The 24,285-nt window shown below is 41.2% G+C and overlaps 1 protein-coding gene across 7 annotated transcripts in view; it reads right to left on the bottom strand.

Moving 5' to 3' along the window:
- Positions 1 to 24,285, bottom strand: part of AFAP1 (actin filament associated protein 1) — a 157,604-nt gene that overhangs the window by 87,096 nt on the left and 46,223 nt on the right. For 5 of the 7 annotated variants that reach the window (XM_058546661.1, XM_058546663.1, XM_058546660.1 and 2 more), the window contains 2 exons: positions 7,072 to 7,200; positions 3,566 to 3,663 (listed from right to left, as the gene is read on the bottom strand). In XM_058546661.1, the coding sequence (XP_058402644.1) occupies positions 3,566 to 3,663; positions 7,072 to 7,198 (225 nt within the window). In that variant the 5' untranslated portion in view covers positions 7,199 to 7,200. Of the gene's footprint in view, positions 1 to 3,565; positions 3,664 to 7,071; positions 7,201 to 9,073; positions 9,205 to 24,285 lie in introns of those variants that run through there. The other 2 variants (XM_058546665.1, XM_058546659.1) reach the window with 2 other exon arrangements.

The raw sequence follows: 24,285 nt of genomic DNA, 5'->3' as shown, positions 1-24,285 counted from the left end.
TAAATAAACCAATGAAAAAATGAGTGCAAAAGGAGAATTGAGGATTCTCTTAGATTCTTTAGAAGGGTTCAGTCAAGTCAAAATGGAAAAAAAAAGAATTAAAAAAGCTATTCAATTAAGGGTGGACCAGTCAACTATGAAAGAATAGCACAGCACTCATAAAATTCCAGGTACTCTAAACTCAGACTGTTTATTGTTTCACAAGTGTCTAAACTTTACTACACTTTAAGGAAACAAAAACTGGAAATTATTAACGATCTATCATGGGCATAGATTATGGAGAAGGACAAGCAGAAGCCAATGTGCAGCCCCATACTCAAAGAATGTAGCCCTTGGCCCTACATCAAAATCTCAGCAGTTTTATAGCAGCTAACAGCATGGCTTGGATGTTGAGGGAAAACTCTCTTGACACCCATGGACTAGGCACCAGCAGGGAGAAATGACACCTTGGGAAACTCCTACTCAAAAATTATTTGTCTAAAGTATTTAAAGCATATGTATATCTTTTTTAGAATTTTTCACTTCAACCAACATTTTTGATTAACCAACCACCAGTTCTGATTCCATCAGTAGGAGGGCTTCTCATACCTTAAACCTGAGCAGTTTGCCATGATGCAGCCAAAGGCAGGGGCAGACCGTAAGTCAGGGAGAGTGAGAGACAAAGAGAAAAGAGAGAGACAAAAAGAGGATGCATAGGGCTGGCCCGTGGCTTGGCAGTTAAGTGTGTGCGCTCCACTGCTGGTGGCCCGGGTTCGGATCCCGGGCGCGCACCGACGCACCGCTTCTCCGGCCATGCTGAGGCCACGTCCCACATACAGCAACTAGAAGGACGTGCAGCTATGACATACAACTGTCTACTGGGGCTTTGGGGGAAAAAATAAATAAATAAATAAATAAAAAGAGGATGCATGAGTGAATGAATAATAAATTGCATTTGAGGAAAAATCCATAGAAACGGACTGATTATTCAACAGTCAAAAATGGTAGACAATTTTGACCATTCAATGAGTATTCTTTGTCTGATATTGGCATTGAAATTGATATTCACTCCATCTAGCGTGGCATATCCGGGACATGTAGTTTAGTCCAGACCAGTTGGATGGCACTTCATGGAGCACTAGAGAAGAGTCCATGAAATTCATACAACCATCACCACTCTTCTGGCTGCTTCTAGATGTTTGCATTTCATCTTCAATCTCAAAACACCTTTCCTGATCTGAAATGTGATGATGAAATATAAGACACAGTATATCGAGAGATATGATAGGACAGCCATAGGTTCAGACAAGCTCAGAAAGAAAAAGAAAAAGAAACCAGAAGATAAAAACCAGGAAACTAATGAAGTACTGATTTCTCATCTAGTTCTTTATCTTTTAGATAAACAACATATCAGTAAATAGGATTAATATTGTTGATATATACTTCTGGACTATAATTTTGCATTATATCTAAAAACAGCAAATGAGACAATGAAAAAAATAAAAAGCTAATCTAGTCACAGTTTCTGTGACTCAAACAAATGAGTTTAAAACATAATATGTTAAAAAAATAAACAGCATATAAAAATCATATATTCAATATGCTCTCAACTGTGGAAAGATTAAATGTATAAAACAACAGGAAAATAATGTAAGCTACAAATATGAGCCACATATGTAATTTAAATTTTCCTAGTAGCTACAGAAATTGATGAAACTGATTTCATTAATATATCTTCAATTCAGTATATCCAAAATAATATAATTCAACATGTTATCAATGTAAAAATTATTAAGAAGATATTTTACAACCTTTTTCTTATAAGCCTCCAAATCCAGTGTGTATGTGACACTTAGGGCACATCTCAGTTTGAACTAGCCACCCTGCAAGTGCTCAACAGCCATTTGAGGCTAGTAGCCCCTGCACTGGACGTGCAGGTAGAGAAAGACTAGAAGAAAATGGCCTAAATAAGAACAGTGGCTCTCCTGGGAAGAAGGGAATATAGATGACTTTACTTACTTTTAGGGTTTTCTCCCTTATTTTCTACAGTGATCTTGTTAAAAAGGCAGCATCTAAGGCTCCTACAGACCTAGTGGATCAGAACGTTCATCGGAACAAGATCCCCAGGGGATTCATTTGGACATGAAAGTCTGAGAAGTGCTGCGCTATCCAGTAACAGCTAGCTCTTGCATCAGGCTTCATATTTGCAAGGCATCTATTCTAAGCACTTGAGATATATCAACTCTTTTCAGCTTCACAATAATCCTATTAAATGGGTACTAGCACCATACTCTTTTACGAAATGAGGCACAGAGAGGTTGCAGTGACAGTCTGCAAGCACAGGTAAGTGGCCGAGCTGGGACTTGGGAGCAGGCAGCCACGCTCCAGAGTCTGCCCTCTGTATCCTGCCGCCTCCCAGATTCCGGCTCAGGAGCAGGCTTACAGTTCCTAACACGATCTTCTCCGGTCTACCAGTCATGCTCGCGCGGGCTTTGCTGCCACAACTCCCAAAACAGTATTGTTGAGAAAAGACCGGATTTGAAATCAAAAGAATACGTTACAATTTTACCTGTCCTACTTATTCTATGACCTTGAGTTAATCACATATATTCACTGAACCTAAATTTACTTTTCTGGAAAATGGGTATACATACTATTCACATATTTAGAGATATTTTAGGGGTTCTTTGAGGTCGATTTGTGAGGAATGAAAGAAATTATGGGTGAAAAAAAAAACAAGCATGATCTGTGATACATGGTAGGAACCCAGTAAGTGCTAATTTCCTCTGTCCCTTCTAAAATGATGATTATTGAGTATCTACCACACATCAGCCACTATGCTGGGGCCCAGGCAGGACAGAAATTAATGAGACATGCCCTGCCTTTCTGCAGTTCTTACCCTGGTGGAGAGAGAATCAGAGGATTCATACAGAAAGTGAACATTAGAAAGAGAACTGCTAAGTAACTGATTTTGCTCTAATTCTGAATGAAAGTCTAATTTCCCTGAGTAAGCAAATCAGAAAACAGCAAAAGGCAGAAAAAGCTGAACGGTAGATGAAAATTGCATATGTGAGTATCTCCAGACTGCAAAAATAGAAAAAGAACTCCAAAATAAATTTTGAATGTATAAAATCAAACAAAATACACATTCCTGGAATATGTACACATTTTTGTTCTGGAATAAAAATTAGTTTGTTATCCCAGAAGAAGCATAACAATGAAGATGAAAGTTTCAGACTAAGGTAGTCAAATTCAGAGTTAACCCAGAAAGAGGGTCAAGTCCCCAGGCTCTAAGTCATTGTTTTGCCTGCTAAATCCTCTGATTTTTTAAAAAATCTGACTTAAGAACAGATTTCCATGGACCTGTGGCTCCAGCAATTTTCAAAGAAACACCAGCCTCCTAAGGGAAGGCTACATTTACAGCCTCCCACTTAGCTATTACTAGCAGCCCTAAAAAACACACTCAAAAGAGTGCCTTGAGCAAAATGAGGTCTCCTTTCTTCCAGAACTGGGCTTTTAGCACCTGCCCCGGAACCATAAGTAACCCAGGCGCACAGCGATTTGCGATGGTGGAACTTGAACTCACCAGCCACGGCTGCGGGATCTCTGGCAGAGGCATCTGGGGAGGGGCCGGCAGGCTGTTGGGGGTCTCTTGCTTCTGAGCATGATCTTTCACTTCAAAACCTGTAAGTATCAACCAAAACCACAGAACTGGATGAGGAGGAGGAGGAGGATGAAGATGGCACTGTTCACAGCTATCATTTTCTCAGCCCTATACTGAACACTTTGCAAATATTTATTTTCTCTAATCTTTTGCAATAATCTTACAAGGTAGGTATTATCCTTCTCTATTTTACAAGTGAAAAACCTATGGCTAAAAAACAGGTTAAAGAACTAATCAAAACATTAACAGGTAGAAATGATAGAGCTGGCACCAAAGCCCACATTCTTCCCACTGCCATACAGCATCTCAAAGGCAAGTTGCTTCATCTGAACTTCTACTCAGGTTAGTACTTACCCATGTACTAAGGGGACAGATGCTTTCCTGGGAATCAGTAAATCTGTATTAAGTACCCTCTTAAAGTCAGATACTGTGAGAGACATACTTTATGGATGACATGACTATTAGAAGCTCATACCCTCAGCGCACTCAACTCGAGAAGACAAGTGGACATACAACTGACCCTTAGAAAACATGGTGAGCACTGTACCAGTGAAGGCAGGAAAGAGGAAGAAACTAGTTTCAATTCGGGCACAGTACTATTTATATGCCAAGAGCTCACCTGGAAAGACCTAGAAAAACAATTGCTCAACAGTGATCACTTGTAATGGGTCAAGCATGATGCCACAGGCTAAGAAAAGAGATGTGAACAGACAAAGCCCCTGACCTCGATAAGCTGCAACAGAGATCAGAATTTTGGTGGAGAACTGGAAAAAATAAAAAATGAAAACAAAGAAAGAAAGAAAAAGAACAAATGGAAACTCTACCACTAAAAAAATATCAGTCGATGGGTTTTAAGCAAATTAAAGAGTTGAAGAGAGAATTAGTGAATTGGAAAATATCAGAAGATACATTCAGAACGAAGCATGGGGAGACAAAGGGTTGGAATTCATTGGGCAGAGGAAGAGAGGAAGGGAAACAGGAAAAGCAAACAGCAACTCCTGAGGCAAGAGGCCCAACAGTGTGGTGTGTTCAGACAGGTGGTCTGGAATGGCTGAGAGAAGGGCACAAGCAGAGGAGATGGGGTTGAAAAGAAATGCTACCTCTACTAATAAAAGCAACAGTAGAACATAATAGTCAGTAGTTACTGGGTGTCTACTGTGTGTCAGGGACTATTCAGAAATATTTTATATTATCTCATTCAATCCTCACAACATCCCTCTGAGGTAAATGCTACTACTGGCCCTTTTCACAGATGAAGAAACGGAAGCATAAAGAGATTAAGTAACATGTGCAAGGTCACATGCTCGGTAATGGGCAGAGCCAGGAACCCAAGCCAGTCTGACTCTGGGGCAGACACGCATGACCATTATGTGATCCATGGGCAATGATAGACTAATGAAAGAGTCCAGGCAGGGAAGCAACAACATCACTTCAAAAGTGAATATTTCATATTTGCCCCCAAAATGCAGACCTCATCCTGTGCTCCTATCTCAGTGACTGGTCCCGGGGCCTCACAGGGCTCACGTTCAATCTGCTACCAAACACTTCAACCCATTGTTCAGACTGACAAGGTGAGCTTTCCAGAATGCAAATCCAACTGTGTGATACCATGGCTTCATACACTAAAAACCAACAAAGTACACAATTCATATGGATGAGGTGCATGGTATGTGAATTATATCTCAATAAAGCTGTTAAAAAAAAATCCCCACATCTCATCCAGCTATCTCCTATGAGCCTTCAAGACTCTAACATTGTATCCTCCCAGAACTGCCCCCAGCCCCTCCCTCAGTCTCTTTCTCTCTAAACTGGTTTGGATTCTTCTCTCATGTGCTCTCCTAATACTCTGATGCTCTCTACAACACTACTTACCAGGCTTATTATTACCTGCTTTTCTGTCTTACCCACTGTGCACAAGAGTTAACACAGCAAGCCTGAGGCTGCTGTCCCTATAAGGGCCTGTTTGCAAGGCTGGCCCCTTGGCTGGCATCTGGGAACGTGGACTTCAGAAGTGTTCCCACCATTCCCTAGTTGATAAGATTGATTGACTATGTCTAGACTGTGCAAACAGCATGGTTTAGGCTAAACATCTGATGTGATGGATAATTTTACGTGTCAACTTGACCGGGCCACATAGCCAGTACCACACTATTTCTGGGTGTACCTGTGAGGCTGTTTCTGGAGGAGACTAGCATTTGAATCAGTGGACTCAGTAAAATACACTGCCCTCCCCAGTGTAGGTGGGCCTCATCCAGTCCACTGAGGGCCCAAATAGAACAAAAAGCAGAGGAAAGGCAAAGTTGCTCTCTCTGCTTGAGCTGAGACATCCATCTTCTCCTGCCCTCAGACATCATGGCTCCCGGTTCTCGGGCTCTGGGACTCAGACAGAGACTACACCATCAGCGCCCTGATTCTCAGGCCTTCAGGCTTGCAATGAATTAACCACCAGCTTTCCTGGGTCTCCAGTGTGCAGAGGGCAGATGGTGGAACTTCTCAGCCTCCACAACCACAATTCCTATAATAAGTCTCCTCTTCTGTCTGTCTGTCTGTCTATCTATCTATCTATCTATCTATCTATCTATCTATCTATCTATGTATCTATCTATCTATCTATCTATCTATCTATCTATCTATCTATCTATGTATCTATCTATCTATCTATCTATCTATGTATCTATCTATCTATCTATCTATCTATCTATCTATGTATCTATCTATCCATCCATCCATCCATCCATCCATCCATCCATCCATCCATCATCCATCCATCCATCCATCCATCCATTCTATTGGTTCTGTTTCTCTGGAGAACCCTGACTAATAAACTTGCTTTTATGGGAGCCTGGAATATTGGTACCTGCCAGGCAGACGGTGCCTATGTGACCAGCCCCCAGTAAAATCCTTGGGCGCTCAGTCTCTAATGAGCTTCCCTGAACAGAAATGTTGCACGCAGGTTGCTGCATTTTCGTTGCTGAGGAAAGAGTGTGCTTAAGTGGCCCTCATGGGAGGGAGTGCATAAGGAAGCCTGCACTCCGATTCCTCCAGGCTCTGCCTGTGTCTTTCTCCCTTACTGTCTGGCTGTGTCTCCTCACTACCATTGTAATAAATCCTGGGCAGGAGAAAGTACAACTACATGCTGACTTCTTCTAGTGAATCTCTGAATGCTGGGGTGCTCATGGGGACCCCCAAAACACTCACTCCTCCAGTAGCTCCTTAAAGGCTTTATTTTTTTATACCTATAGACTAACACAGTGCCTGGCACATACATAGTAAGGCCCTCAATGACAACCTGATGAATAAATAAATTCACAAATTAATGAACAAATGCATATGTTTTAGAAAGACGGTGACAATCTAACCAATTAATGACGGTTTAGAGGCAAAAAGAGCCTGGAGGAAGAAAGACCAGAAGTTTGAAGGAGACGCACCTTTGGATGACTGTATCCTCAGCAGGATGTCGGTGATGACTGCCTTTTTCTCCCTGACAGTTGATGTTAGATATTCATGGTCCAGGAGTTCAAGAAAGAGACGAAGTTCAACTATTAACTCTTCCATTGCTGAAAACAAGAGAGAGAGGAAGGGTATGTAAAAATCTGAATGATAAGTTTTACTCACAGCATTTCATTTTTAGCTTGATGATTGAATACAGTATTCCAACATGAAAAACAAGTTTGCTGAAACCAGGTCGACTAAAAGGTTCACGCATCATCTTCTAGACAAATGCGCTACTCCTTCACTTTTGCTTTGAGACAACAATATTCAGCGGGGAGAAGCTCCCAAGCCATGCTGCCAACAGACGGAGTCATGACCCAAAAGCCTGACATCATCATTTGGTGTCAGTTGCATGACATTAAATTTCAATGTCAAGGAGGAGATGGGAGTTTAAAATGCCAAATAGTTTTCAAATAACCACTAGGACGTGGTTTCAGAAACTCATCACGCAACTCTCTGCTACTGCTGGGCTGGCTCCATCCCCCGGAAGACTGTGAGAATGTTTTTACAGTTATAACAAAGGATCCTGGATGCTGAGGAGACTCAGGTGCCGACTTCCTATCATGTCTTTTCCTTCTAGGATTACGCAGACTTTTCCTCTGACATCCACAAGACTAGACTACGTGGCTGATGTCAACAGTTTTTAAATCATGCCATGAACCTCTAAGGACTCCAAAACCCTTTCAGGGAATCCGTGAGATCAAACTATTTTCACAATATTAAGATCTTACTGCCTTTTCCTGCACTAGTGGTACAAATGCGAAGGTGGTTAAACTGCTGGCATCTCATTGCAAATCAAAGCAGTGACACTAAACTATACTAGTGGTCACTGTATTCTTCACCTACACTTGCAGTAAAAAAAAAAAAAAAAAAAAAAAATATATATATATATATATATATATGCTGCTTTCACTTAAAAGTGTCTTTGATGAAGTAGTAAAAATCATTGCTTTTAATAAATCTCAACCCCAGAGGACACACCTTTTTAATATACTACGTGATGAAATGGGAAGTACACGTGAAACACTTCTCCTGCAGACTGAAGCACACAGTTGTCTAGAGATAAAGCACGTGTGAGACTGAGTTGCGAGTTACACTAAGCCACCTATTTTCATGCAGCACCAAAGAAGATAGATGAACTACAATTATTCAGACTTGAGTATTTGACCAACACTTTCTCAAAAACAAAGTGAGCTTATCACGTCAAGGTAAACAATGACAGCATTTGTTGCCAATGATAACATTTGAGCTTCAAAGTGAAAGTAAGAATTTCAAATACTCATATCCACCACTATGAGCATGACAGCTTCTCAGGAGAGACTTTTCTAATGAGATCGGGAATGGCATGACCAACATGATTTCCTGATAGTGCATAATGCAGGATGTCAACATTTGAAGATCTACACAACTCAGTGAACCATGACATCACAAAATCACACATGGGTGAAAATTCCTCTGACGTGCAAAATAAGCCGAAATATTTGAATGTAACAGAGAATGAAGTATTCTTTGAAACAGCCTCAGATTCCACAATGCAACTGATCTTTAAGAAACTACCACCACTTGTTGAGTTTTGGTGTAGTATCAAAGAAGAGTATTCACAATTTTCTGAAAAGGCATTGAAATATTCTTCTCATTTCCAACTACGTATCTGGGTGAGGCCAATCTGGTCAATCAGATTCTCTTTCCTACAGAGTTTGCCTGGGGACCAGGAACTCTCTTAGTTGGGATCTCTTGAACTGAAGACACATCCAGTCAGGAGCTGTGGAGTGGCCGTGTTTAAGCATGGACGTGCCAGAGGATGAAGTCATCCACAGAGGACAAGAGAATGAAGTCAGCACGCTCAGGAGCACACGCATACATGCTCCGAGGCCAGAGACCACAGGAGAGACAGGAAGAGCCAGACAGGTAGGCACTTCTCAGACTTTTTAAAATTACCTGTGAAACGGGGCTGCACTTGCATTCCACGAGATATCTGCCTCCCTCTAACAAATTTTCACTTCATTGTTTTGTATTAAGCTACTCTGTGTGGTTTTCTTTTCAGCTGAAATGACAACCAAAAGATTCTCAAAGCAAAGCTCTTTGCACCTCAATGCAAAACACCCCCAAATCAGAGAGTTGTGATTGTTAGAAAAATTCCTCCTTTTTAGGATCCTCACAGACTAAACAAATCATATTTTACCCTTATATATTTACCCTCCAAACACTTAAAACAAAGTCACATCCCCTTTCTCCTAGCCTTCTCTAATTAAACACCCCAGTTGGCTTCTCCTCACTCAAGTCCTCCTTAATTACCAAAATTCATTCCTCTCTCAGCAGCTGTACCGACAACCTGGATACTCAGGGACCTTCAGGTTTGTTTTTGTTCTTTTCTCAAAATAGCTAGGCAGCCGGCTGAGAGCAGGTTTTTTGCTTTGCTTATCTCTGAACACCTTATAACAGCCTAGCATACAATCCACTAAGAAAGCACATGAGTATTTTTGGTGAGTGAATGAATGAAGACCTAGCAAGTAAGAGAATTAACATTTTCCGAGAATCTATTATGTGAAAGGTATGGTGCTGGGCATCTACACATGCTATTTCATTTAACTCTCACACTAATGCTGCAAAGAGACAATCGTCCCCATAAACGGGGGGAAGAAGAAGCCTCTTACGTAGCAATGCCCAGGATCAGGCACTGTTCTAGCCCCTCTATATGTATGAATTCGCTTGTGTTCCCAACAACCCTATGAGGTCGATATTACATTCTACCATTCTACAGGTGAGGAAACTGAGGCACAGAGAGGCAGCCTAAGGTTACCAAGCAAATAAGTGGCTAAGCTTCTCCAGTTAATAATTTGCTCACAGCCACAGAGCTAGACCATAACAGTAAGAATCTAGACACAGATCTGACTCCAAAGGCCCTGTTTGGCCATTTCATGATAATCATTCCATAGACTGTCTTCTGAGATAACCCTCGCCTGGTGAGTTGCTGTGGCCATTTTTTTTAAGGGCAATAGCATGGTCAAATAAAATAAGAACACTCGTCCTAGAAAAAGTGAGGAAGATGAAGATCAATTTCACCAGGGTCTACACCCAGTGTCCTACAAAGTATCATAACTACTTATGGCACCATCAGCTCCCCACTGGACAGCCAGGCCCTTGTGTGCAGGTACTGCGTCTCGTACTTCGTTGGGCTCCTTTTGGTGCCCAGCAGTGTCCAACATTAACCACTCAGCAGACGCATGTTGAAGGAAGGGGCATGAACTCCCATAGCTACTGGACACGACATACAAAAGGCCCACCGGGACACCAAAGAAAGGAAGGAAGAAGTCTTTGCAACCAATTTTCGGTTTAAAACTCTCAATATGAACATGACTTTTCCTTTAAGATCAAAGGGCGGTAACCAACAAGAGCTCTAAAGATTTCCATATAAATGAAGCTCTGATGAGACGTGTACACCCAAGCAGGGAGTGGCATCGTACAGCTCCAGCCCGCAGGATGTCTAGAAAGCATGAGGAGCCCACGATTTCCCCTGAGCCCCCCAGAGCTGTCACTTCCTCCCCACTGTCAGCCAGCTCTCTGTGGGCGGGCAAAGCAATCAGGAGTCCAGGGATTCAGCTTAGGCTTCCACAGATGTACTGAGTGGCCCTCTCCATTCGATACCCAGACTTACTGACCTGGGATCCAACTTTTCCACTGCCTGACACACGCTCTCTCCTTCCATCGGTGGGGCTGCTTCTGCAGGGTCAAGTTAGACTCGCATGTACACCTGACCTCCTCCAGCACCTCCAGCCCATGTCTTCCTTCATGACACAGGCTTCCTTATTTTCCCTACAACGTTATCACAGCCTCTGTCACTCCTTACAGAAGTTTAATAGAGAATTACAGCCATCATCTAGTGCTTACCATGTGCCAGGCAATGCGCAAGGTGCTTTATACACATTACGACTGATCTTCACAATAACTCTCAAGACAGACATTATTATAACCATTTTACAGATGGAGAAATTGAGACTGAGAAGGGTTACGTTCTTGTCTAAGGTCACATGGTTAAAAAAAAAAAAAAGGTCAGACTGTGAATCAACACCAGGTCTGGTTGATTTCAAAGTCTCTACTTTTGTGTGTGTGTGTGAGGAGATCAGGCCTGTGCTAACATCTGCCAATCCTCCTCTTTTTGCTGAGGAAGACTGGCCCTGGGCTAACATCCGTGCCCATCTTCCTCCACTTTATATGGGACACCTGTCACAGCATGGCCTGACAAGCGGTGCGTCAGTGCGTGCCTGGGATCCGAACCGGCGAACCCCGGGCCGCCGCAGCGGAGCGCGCGCACTTAACCACTTGCGCCACTGGGCCGGCCCCTAGAAGTCTCTACTTTTTATATCATCTCCCTGACTCTCAAGTTTGCTCATGGTAGGGCCGGCCCTGTGGCTTAGCGGTTAAGTGCACGCGCTCCGCTACTGGCGGCCCGGGTTCGGATCCCGGGTGCGCACCGACGCACCACTTCTCCGGCCATGCTGAGGCCGCGTCCCACGTACAGCAACTAGAAGGATGTGCAACTACGACGTACAACTATCTACTGGGGCTTTGGGGGAAAAAAAAAAAAAGGAGGAGGATTGGCAATAGAAGTTAGCTCAGAGCAGGTCTTCCTCAGCAAAAAGAGGAGGATTAGCATGGATGTTAGCTCAGGGCTGATCTTCCTCACACGCAAAAAAAATAAAATAAAATAAAAAAGTTTGCTCATGGTAGACGTTAATTCCTCTTAGGTTACATTCCTCACAGTTTACATTCAAATAACTTGTCTCCCGTGACACAGAACAGGCTATCCACATCCTTCAAGGTCACTGCTCAAATTGTGCTTTGCATCATTATTTTATTAATAGTTCTTATAGTAAAAACCAGAATCTTACAACTGGAACAACAGCTGTAGGTAATTCATCCAACTCTCTTGATTTACTGACGGAAAACTGGAGTCTCAGAGAATCAGAGAGACTTATCCCAGGGCACAGACTATCACACCTCTCCCATTTGTATGCCCTGAATGCAGGCCAAAGCGTTTTGCATTCAGAATAACAACTAGTTATGTTCTAGTATATAAAATACTTTTAATGTATTCTATCTCGTTTGACCCTCACAATCACATTATCTTTGAATAACACCAATGGCAGAAACAAGATTAAGAAAGGTGAAGGGACTGGTCCACAGCAGCAAGCTGAGCAGGCTGCAGATGTGTCCCGACACATCTGCACGGGAACCAAGGCCCCTCCTCCCTCGTGCCACATCCCGACCCTGACATCTGTTATCCCACTCCGAACGGAAAGCGAAAGTCGCTGAACACAAACGGGGATCAGGACACAAGAATAAAGCACTAACTTCCAGAAAACTATTTCTTTCCCAAATGCCCACACCACACAAAAGATCTGGACACAGAATTTATTGTTCCCAAGGCAATACGGAAAGCCTCTGAGGCATTTCTGGACATACGCATCTGAAAAGCAAAACTCCCTTGTCCCTAGCAAAAGCCTTCTTTGACTCTGCTCTCTCTTACTTGGTTAGTGACTTCCGCAGTCCTAAATAAAAAGGGAAAGAATGAGTAAAGACTAGACAGTAGAGCAGACAACTCAACATAGCAAACACGCCTCCCACACAATCAACCTCTCTACGATTTAAAGTAAATCTCTAGCTCAGGTTTGACAGTGAAACTTATTTCGACAAAATTAAAGAAGTGGGTTATGGTTTGTAGATCCAAAAAAACACTTTAAAGGAATTTTATTCACCTTAATGCCTAAATCATAGAATTTGAAAGCCAGAAGGGACCCTGGACTTAGTGCCTTCATTCCACAAGTGAGGAAACTGAGCCCCAGAGAAGGAAAGTGACATGCTGAGTTCACACAGCGTTTGATAAAAAAGCCAGAACCAGGAGCCAGGTGACCTGACTGCCAAGTCAGTGCCCTGTTTTGCACAGAACTGTCATCATCCTCACATACTTCTATAGGAGCAACGACAGAATTCCTAGGATCCACGTGCAGTTTCTCAGGAAACTAAACCACTCTTTATGAACAAATACTACAAACAACAAGAAAAAATGCCTACTGCTACTGGCTCTAGGAAAATCCAGTTAACTACCCCAGAACTTCCTGCTCCCTTTTCAGAAAAGGCAAGGAACAGTTCACATATTTATGTCACTCAATTTGTCATGGGTGACAGACTGCACACATGTTGCCACATCCATGTCCCCTTCAGGCTTCAGCCTTTAATAATGTATACAACACACCCAGTACTGCCTGCATTCTCAGTTACAGCCAAGTGTCTTCATACAGCCAAGGCGGTTGCTGGTGGTCTTTTTATTTATTTTATATTTTTATCTGAGATCTTTCCCACACAGCTCTTCCCTTCAAAATTCCAACCGAGTGCAGAAACTAGATCTGGGTAACAACTTCCATAATCTAGTCTCAATTGAAAAGAAGTGTCTGCTTCTCCTAATTTCCCCAATGCCCCTCGCTCCCCTCTCCTATCCAGACCACCTAGCCCCAGCTGGCACACCAACTCGCCAGCCTCCACCTGACCTTCTCATTGTGTGATCCTCTGGTAGCTCCTGTCCACCTTAGCCAGGGTTACCTCCCACTGCCAGGCACCCCCCCAGGACCACCTCCCTGCCTCTCCCCCCACCCAAATGCTGCCCGTTCTCTAGAGTGGAGATCACATCCCACCCCCTTGGTGAAGATGCCCTGATCATTCTATCCACGCTGATCCCTCCTCCCGGACTCTCTTCTGTCTACGCCTCTCCCTTGGCCCTCATCATCTACTGCTTCTTACAAACAGCCCAGCCTTTACAGCCACACAAATCACATTCAAATCCCAGCTCTGAGTCTTCCTAGTTGTGTGACATTGAGGGAGTGGGTAATTCCCCCAAATTATCTCATCCTTAAAAAGATGATGATTATGTATCTCAGTATTGTAGTGAGGATGAAATGAGCTGATACACACACAGAGCCAAGCATTTCACAAATAGTAGCACTTATCATTATTAGCATACGCTCCTCTTATTAAAACTTTACTTTAAGACCTGGGATCCTTGACTGCAGTAAGTGAACACTGCTCACATATTTCTTCACTTCTAAAACCATAATGTCCTTAAAGACAAATCATGAAAGACTATCCTGTACAACTCTATGCAATATATTCGAAACTGGGTGAAACATAATTTCACATAAAAAATACAATGTAGCAAATTGTTTTAGAAAGCTTACACAGACCAATCTCCATAGAAGAAGCAAAGAAAGTTATCAAAGAATTATCCTCACAAAAAAAGCACTGGACCCAGATGATTTTACAGGGGATTGCTACCAAACTTTAAACACCAAGGCCCCTACATAACTTATTCCAGAGGACAGAAACCGAAAAATTCTCAAATTCTTTATTTTTCAGAAGTAGGTATTAAAATGACGCCTAAACCTGATACAGATATACAAACACACAAAAACGAAGACCAGTCTTACAAACACCAATCTTACTAATATCACTGCAAAAATCCTACATAAAATATCAGCGAACAGAAACCAACACAATGCCTCGATAGCACACTAGGACCAAATGGAATTCATTCCAAGAATGCAAGGATGACTCAACATTAGAAAATCTACTAATATAATTCATCATATTAATAGACTAATGAGAAGAGCGTATGATTCTCTCCACAGATCATGAAAAAGTCTTCAACAAAATTCAATACCCATTCCTGATTTTTTTTCAAAAGTCAATAAAATGGGAATTGATACATACTGCCCTAGTTTGATTAAAATACATGTACTAACTGCTATAGGCTAAATGTTTGTCGCCTCCTGAAATTCATATGTTGAAACCTAATGCCAAACGTGACGGTATTAGGAGGTGAGGCATTTGGGAGGTGATTAGGTCATGAGCATGGAGCCCTCATGAATAGGACTAGTGCCCTTACAAAAGAGGCCCTGGAGGGCACCCTTGCCCCTTCCACCATGTGAGGATACAGTAGCTCCCCCTTATCCTCAATTTCAATTGTTGACGTTTCAGCTACCCATGGTCAACTGCAGTCCAAAAATATTAAATGGAAAATTCCAGAAATAAACAATTTGTGTTTTAAATTGCACATCATTCTGAGTAGCGTGATGAAATCTCACGCAGTACTGCTCCATCTTGCCCGGGACATGAATCATTCCTTTGTCCAGCAGATCCATGTTGTACACACTACCTGCCTTTTGGTCACTTAGAAGCCGTCTTAGTTACCACATCAACTGTGGTGGTATCACAGTGCTTGTGTTCAAGCCATTCTTATTTTACTTAATAACGCCGCAAAGCACAAGAGTAGTGATACTGGCAGTTCGGATATGCCAAAGAGGAGCTGTAAAATGCCTCCTTTAAGTGAAAAAGTAAAAGTAAGGAAAGAAAGGAAAGGTGAAATAAGGAAAGCAAAAAAAATCATAGGCTGAGGTTGCTAAGATCTACAGTAACTTTTATTACAGCATATTGTTATAATTCTGCTATTTTCTTATTAGTTATTGTCTCTTACTGTGCCTAATTTATAAATAAACTTTATTATAGGTATGTATGTATAGGAAAAAACATAGTCTATATAGAGTTCAGTACTATCTGCCGTTTCAGGCATCACTGGGGGTCTTGGAACATATCCCCTGCAGATAAGGAGGCACTACTGTACAATGAAAAGTTGGCAGTCCACAACCCAGAAGAGGGCCCTCGTCACTGGAACCCACCATGCTGGCACCCTGATCTTGGACTTCCAGCCTCCAGAACTGTGAGAAATAACGCAATTATTGTTATTCGTAAGCCACCCAGTCTGTAGTATTCTGTTATAGCAGCCTGGAGAGACCAAGACACTAACATAAAACAAAAACAAAAACGGCATCTTACCTAACGAGGAAACACTTGAGGCATTCCCAGTAAGGCCGGAAACAAGTCAAGGAGGCCCATTTCCTCCACTACTTTTTTTTTTTTCTTTATTGTGAACTTTTTGTTGTATATTATTGCTTGTCATTCACCATATAAATGCATCCCTTCACCCCTTGTGCCCACCCCCCACCCCCTTGCCCCTGGTAACCACCAAACAGTTCTCTCTGTCAGTGTGTTTTCCTCCAGTACTTTTAACACTACATTGGAAGTATTAGCCAACGCAATTAGAAAAAAGAAAACAATTAGAAACTTAAGAATGGAAAAGAAAACAGTAAAATTATCTCTATTTGCAGCTGATGTGAAAGTATACCTAGAAAACCCAAGAGAATCACTGATAAAACTAAGAATAATAAAAATTTGAATAAAGTACCAAAAAATACATAAAAACTATTGATTGCTTTTTGCATATTAATTGTATACCAAACAGTAAACAGCTAGAAGATATAATGGAAGAGAGGAATCCATTTTAAAAAGCAAGAAAAAAGTAAAATACTTAAAATAATTTAGCAAGAAATAGCAAAAAGTACATAAGGAAAACATAAAACACTCCTGAAAGGCAAAGAAGCAGATTTGAACAAATGGAAAAGTGTCCCTTGCCTTTGGATAGGACAACTTAATATCAAAAAGATGTCAATTCTCTCCAAGTTAAATAAACTTAACACAAGCCCAATACATATAGCAACGAGCATGCAGGATATCTGAGAACAATGAAGAGGGACTAGCCCCACCCTCTACTAAAACATAACATAAAGGCTCTGTCATTAAAAAGGTGTGATAGTGGCACATAAATTCCCAGTCAGATCAATAAAACAGAACAGAAAGTCCAGAAACAGACCCAAACACACAGAGATATACAGGCACGGCTCCTTTTATTGTACTTCGCAGATACTGCGTTTTTTTTACAAGACCCTCCACCAGCAAAATGATGATGACTCGCTGAAGGCTCAGGCAACGGTTAGCATTTTTTAGTAATAAAGTATTGTTTAATTAAGGTATGTACATTATCTTTTTAGACACAATACTATGGCACACTTAACAGACTACAGTACCGTTTAAGCATAACTTTTATATGCACTGGGAAACCAAAAAATTCATGTGATTCACTTTATTGCAATATTCACTTTATTGCAATATTCACTTTATTGCAGTGGTCTGGAACCAAACCTGCAATATCTCTGAAGTACGCCCGTAGAGCATATGATAAAGACAGTGTCTCAAACCAATGGGGAAAAGAGGGACCTCTTAATAGTTGGAGTTAGGACAAGTGGTAACCATTGGGGGGGGGGGGGAGATAAAATTGAATACTTACCTCACATCATACACCAGAAAAAACTCCCAAGATACTTGAGAATCAGAATATAAAAAACAAAACCATTCAAGTCCTTGAAGAAATAGTAGGTGAATTCTTTTATAACTTTGGTGTGGGAAAACATTTTCTAGCTATGATTCAAAATCAGATGTGATAAGACAAGACTGGCCAGTGAGACGACATGGAAACAAAAGCAGGAGGTCCTGGGGAGGAAGGACTGAATCGTGGCCTTCAGATCCTCCGTCCTGCCTTGCACAGAACTCACAGATGCAGTGTCTTCCATAACCTCCTGGGGAGCTGCACACGCGCTGCCCGGGCAGCTGCTCCCTATGCGGCCCATCCCAGAGGCTGGGTCACTGAGAGCTGGTTTCATGAAACCCCGTCTCAGCCCACTCACTGTGGACTACTGTGCTAGATTTGAGGCTCCAATGAAGAAACGGTTTCCAAGCCATGGCTGGCCCAAGACCAACCTACTCTTCAGAAAGTTGCCCTTGTCCCCTACATGCCTCTTTTCAATGACTTTTCCTGACCTCGTCTCAGAACACGAACCAGCCTCTGCCTGTTCTTCCTCATGTTCACACTGCAGCTCTTTTGATGACCCCATTTCCCACAGACACCGGGCTTGCTTTCGCCCGTGGACCCTGGCACACACTGCTGTTCTCTGCAGGCGTGCCTCAACCTTAGGCATCCCTGCCGTGTCCCTAACACACACACCACACCTCTCTTACCTGGCTACCTCTTACCTATCAACCCTTCAAGACAGCTCAGCCATCACCACCCCTGGCCCGCTGTCAGCTCAGTGCTCATGCTGTGCTACAATTACAGGTGAATTTGTCTGTCTCCTCCACCAGCCGGTACGCAATCTGAAGGCATGAGCACCGTCTGACCTCTCCCTGTACCTCCAGTGCCCGGCACAACCCCCGACGTGGGAGCTAGAACACAACAGACACTCAATATGTGTTTGGTGAATTCATTCACTTGCTTGTTTCTAGATCTCCATAATAGACAAAATTCCTGACATCTGTTTTGAAGAGAAAGTTGCAGAAAAAAGTACCATGGAATCATCCTCTCATAGTTAGTAACTATGTCTCCTGTGATATCCTTACAACATACACATCATAAGCAGCAAAAGAATGATTCTGACACGTTCACCTTCTCAAATAGGTGGATGACCACCCACCTGGGCAGGGCCCCTCTCTGCTAAGACTGCAGAGACACTGTATGAGAATATTTAGGAGCGTGCCCAGGGAGACAGAACTTGTGTGGCACTGAAGCAATGCAGCTGTGACTCAAGCAAGGCACTTGCATAGTTTCCCTTATAGGGTTACAGTCAAGACTCTTCCAAACATTTCCACAGGCCTCTGCAGATAACCTAAATGGGCTGCCTAAAGGTTGATCCGAGAAATCGCAGAAAAAGCAGCACAGCTTTAGGCGCTGTCTGGCAGGAAAGTTTCCCTCAGCTGGACCACACCTCAACTTCCCTAAAACTCCAGATGACCGTTATCTGAAGGACAGGATGACTCTGAGTACAAGCCACTAGACTTGACTGATTCCTAGTGCCCTCGCCTCTAATGTGGGCATAATAACAGTTATCTGCCTAGCAAGACTGCTGCGGAGATCCAAGAAGGGGGCTGTAAAGAAAAGCCTCTGACTACAGGGACACTCAATGCTACTTTAATTTGAATCTGAAAAGAGAAAGCAAATAAGGTCTCCACTTGTCAATGTCGGTGTCTGAACAGGACCTATAACAGTCACAGCTCTATTTCAGTACTGACCCTGAAAGCTGAATCTTTAAAAGATTTATCAATATCCCAAGCGAAAGTCCGCGTTTCTAAAAGGATATGTGTTGGGCCGGCCCCGTGGCTTAGCGGTTAAGTGCGCGCGCTCCGCTGCTGGCCACCGGGGTTCGGATCCCCGGTGCGCACCAACGCACCGCTTCTCCGGCCATGCTGAGGCCACGTCCCACATACATCAACTAGAAGGATGTGCAGCTATGACATACAACTATCTACTGGGGCTTTGGGGGGGAAATAAATAAATAAATAAAATCTTTAAAAGGATATGTGCATATATGTATATTCTGAGTCCAGAGAATCTTCCTATCTGGACTATATAGAGCCAGCAAGGACTCCCCAAAGGAACTGGTGTAAAAAGCCACTGAACACATTCTTTCGGGAAATTATCATAATTCTTAAAGGTCATATTAATACACAGGTGAGTGATGCAAGCCTCAACAGAAAATCTCCTCCCGTTGTTTTGTAGAAAGCATAAGATGAAACCTAGATCTGGACACGTCTTTTACCAATCATAATAGTATATGTAACCTGACAACACAAGAACCGGACTCCCTAATTCCGAAGCCTGATGCCTAGGCTGGTAGAAGACTACTGATAAAAACCAAGCGGGCTCCTAACAAATGTTTTATCTTTTTTTTTAATGTAGGTTATTTATTTATTTTCTTTTTTTTTTTAATTTTTGTTTGTTTATTGCAGTAACATTGGTTTATAACATTGTATAAATTTCAGGTGTACATCATTATACTTCTATTTCTGCAGAGATGACATCATGTTCACCACCCAAATACTAATTACAACCCATCACCACACACATGTGCCGAATTATCCCTTTCACCCTCCTCCCTCCCCCCTTCCGGAACCTCTGGTAACCACCAATCCAATCTCTCTCTCTATGTGTTTGTTGTTGTTATTATCTACTACTTAATGAGGGAGATCATACGGTCTTTAACCTTCTCCCTCTGACTTATTTCACTTTGCATAATACCGTCAATGTCCACCCATGTTGTCACAAATGGCTGGATTTCATCGTTTCTTATGGCTGAGTTGTATTCCATTGTGTATATATACCACATCTTCTTTATCCATTCCTCCCTTCATGGGCACTTAGGTTGCTTCCAAGTCTTGGCTATTGTGAGTAACGCTGCAATGAACACAGGGGTGCATGTATCTTTACACATTGGTGTTTTCAAGTTCTTTGGATAAATACCCAGCAGTGGAATAGCTGGATCATATGGTAGTTCTATCCTTAATTTTTTGAGGAACCTCCATACTGGTTTTCCATAGTGGCTGCACCAGTTTGCACTCCCACCAGCAGTGTATGAGAGTTCCCTTCTCTCCACATCCTCTCCAACACATGTTGTTTCCTGTCTTGTTAATTATAGCCATTCTGACGGGCATGAGGTGATATCTCACTGTAGTTTTGATTTGCATTTCCCTGATAGTTAATGATGTTGAACACCTTTTCATGTGCCTGTTGGCCATCTGTATATCTTCTCTGGAGAAATGTCTGTTTAGGACTTTTGCCCATTTTTTAATTGGGTTGTTAGTTTTCTTGTTGTTGAGATGCATGAGTTCTTTATATATTTTGGAGATTAAGCCCTTATCAGAAGTATGGTTTACAAATATCTTCTCCCAATTGTTAGGTTGTCTTTTCGTTTTGTTGATGGTTTCCTTTGCTGTGCAGAAGCTTTTTAGTTTGATGTAGTCCCATTTGTTTATTTTTTCTATTGTTTCTCTTGCCCGGTCAGACATGGTGCTTGAAAATATGTTGCTAAGACTGATGTCGAAGAGCGTACTGCCTACGTTTTCTTCTAGAAGTTTCATAGTTTCAGGTCTTACAGTCAAGTCTTTAATCATTTTGAGTTAATTTTTGTGTATGGTGTAAGGTAAGGGTCTACTTTCATTTTATTGCATGCAGCTATCCAGTTTTCCCACTATTTGTTAAAGAGACTTTCTTTTCTCCATTGTATGTTCTTGGCTCCTTTGTTGAAGATTAGCTGTCCAACATGTGTGGGTTTATTTCTGGGCTTTCGATTCTATTCCATTGATCTGTGTGTCTGTTTTTGTGCCAGTACCATGCTGTTTTGGTTAACATAGCTTTGCGGTATATTTTGAAATCAGGGAGTGTGATACCTCCAGCTTTGTTCTTTTTTCTCAGGATTCCTTTAGCTATTCGGGGTCTTTTGTTGTTCCATATAAATTTTAGGATTCTTTGTTCTATTTCTGTGAAAAATGTTGTTGGAACTTTGATAGGGATTGCATTGAATCTACAGATTGCTTTAGGAAGTATGGACATCTTAACTATGTTAATTCTTCCAATCCAAGAGCACAGAATATCTTTCCATTTCTTTGTGACTTCTTCAATTTCTTTCAGCAATGTTTTATAGTTTTCGGTGTACAGATCTTTCACCTCTTTGGTTAAGTTTATTCCTAGCTATTTTATTCTTTTTGTTGTGATTGTAAATGGGATTGTTTTCTTAATTTCTCTTTCTGCTACTTTGTTGTTAGTGTATAGAAATGCAACTGATTTTTATATGTTGATTTTGTATCCTGCAACTTTACCGTATTCATTTATTACTTCTAAAAGTTTTTTGGTGGATTCTTTAGAGTTTTATATATATAAAATCACGTCATCTGCAAATAGTGAGAGTTTCACTTCTTCCTTTCCAATTTGGATCCCTTTTATTTCTTTTTCTTGCCTGATTGCTCTGGCTAGGACTTCCAGTACTATGTTAAATAGGAGTGGTGAGACTGGGCATCCTTATCTGGTTCCTGTTCTTAGAGGGATAGCTTTCAGTTTTTCACCACTGAGGATGATATTAGCTGTGGGTTTGTCATATATGGCCTTTATTATGTTGAGGTACTTTCCTTCTATACCCATTTTATTCAGAGTTTTTATCATAAATGGATGCTGTATCTTCTCAAATGCTTTCTCTGCATCTATTGAGATGATCATGTGATTTTTATTCTTCATTTTATTAATGTGGTGTATTATGTTGATTGATTTGCGAATGTTGAACCATCCCTGCATACCTGGAATAAATCCCACTTGATCATGTGTATAATATTTTTAATGTACTGTTGTATGCGATTTGCTAGTATTTTGTTGAGGATTTTTGCATCAATGTTCATCAGTGATATTGGCCTGTAATTTTCTTTTTTTGTGTTGTCCTTGTCTGGTTTTGGTATCAGGGTAATGTTGGCTTCATAGAATGAGTTAGGGAGCTTCCCCCTTCCTCAATTTTTCGGAAGAGTTTGAGAAGGATAGGTATCAAGTCTTCTTTGAATGTTTGGTAGAATTCTCCAGGGAAGCCGTCTGGTCCTGGACTTTTATTTTTGGGGAGGTTTGTGATTACTGTTTCGATCTCCTTACTGCTAATTTGTTTATTCAAATTCTCTGTTTCTTCTTGATCCAGTTTTGGAAGGTTGTACGATTCCAAGAATTTATCCATTTCTTCCAGATTGTCGAATTTGTTGGCATATAGCTTTTCGTAGTATTCTCTTATAATCTTTTGTATTTCTAAGGTGTCTGTTGTAATTTCTCCTCTTTCATTTCTGATTTTACTTGTTTGAGCCTTCTCTCTTTTTTTCTTGGTGAGTCTAGCTAAAGGTTTGTCAATTTTGTGTATCTTTTCAAAGAACCACCTCTTGGTTTTATTAATTTTTTCTATTGCTTTTTTAGTCTCCATTTCATTTATTTCTGCTCTGATTTTTATTATTTCCCTTCTTCTACTGATTTGGGGCTTTGTTTCTTCTTCTTTTTCCAGTTCCTTTAGGTGCATTGTTAGACTGTTTATTGGAGACTTTTCTTGTTTGTTGAGATAGGCCTGTATTGCTATAAACTTCCCTCTTAGAACCGCTTTTGCTGTATCCCATAAATTCTGGCATGTCGTATTTTCATTTTCATTTGTCTCCAGGTATTTCTTGATTTCTTCTTTGATTTCTTCGTTAACCCAGTCGTTGTTCAGTAGCATTTTGTTTAATCTCCATGTATTTGTGGCTTTTCTGATTTTCTTCCTATAGTTGATTTCTAGTTTCATACCGTTGTGGTCAGAAAAGATGCTTGGTATTATTTCAATCTTCTTAAATTTATGGAGACTTGTTTTGTGGCCTAATATGTGATCAATCCCGGAGAATGTTCCATGTGCATTTGAAAAGAACGTGTATTCTTCAGTTTTTGGATGGAATGCTCTGTATATATCTACTAGGTCCATCTGTTCTACTGTGTTATTTAAGGCCAATGTTTCCTTATTGATCTTCTGTTTGGATGATTTATGCGTTGGTGTAAGTGGAGTGTTACAACCACATGCCACCTCTTCTGCAAAGCCTTCCCAAACCAACTCAGTGGAGACTGAACGTCCCCTGTCTATTTTCTGGTCCCTCATCTGTCTACTTACTTACCAATTTCTCTATAAAACTGTAAGCTCCTTACTAGCAAGGAACAATTGAAAAGTGAAAGAAAAAGAAAAGCTAGTACCATTTATAATACATGAAATACTTAAGGATAACTTTAAAAAAATATGTGTAAGGCCTATAAACTGACAACTATGAAATGTTGCTGAGAAAATTTAATGAAGATTTAAATAAAAGGATACCATAGTCATGCATGGAAGATTCCATATTGCTAAGATAGTAATCTCCCCTCAAATTAAGCTACAGACTCAACACAATCCCAATCAAGATCCCAGCAGCTTTTTTTTTCCAAAAAAAAATTGACAAGCTGATTCTAAAACATATGAAAATGAAATGAACTAGAATAGCCAAACACTGGGGAGAAAAATGAACAATGTTGGAGGACTTAAATTACCTAGTTTCAAGGCTTACCACAGAGCTACAATAACAATCAATCCAGGGTGGTATTGCCATTAGGATAGATTAGTGAAACAGAACACAAAGTCCAGAGATAAACCCGCACATAAATGGCCAATTGATTTTTGACAAAGATGCCAAGGCAATTCAGTGGGGAAAGAAGAGTCTTTGGAACAACTGGTGCTGAACAAGTGGGTATCAATATGGGAAAAACTGAACTCACCCCTCACATCACACCATACCCAAAAATTAACTCAAATGGGTCAAATACCTAAATATAAGAAGTAAAACTATAAAAATGTCTACAAGAAAAC

The sequence above is a fragment of the Diceros bicornis genome, chromosome 8 (assembly GCF_020826845.1).
Source record: "Diceros bicornis minor isolate mBicDic1 chromosome 8, mDicBic1.mat.cur, whole genome shotgun sequence".
Classification (NCBI taxonomy): Eukaryota; Metazoa; Chordata; class Mammalia; order Perissodactyla; family Rhinocerotidae; genus Diceros; species Diceros bicornis.
This window is presented reverse-complemented; position numbering and strand designations above follow the sequence as displayed.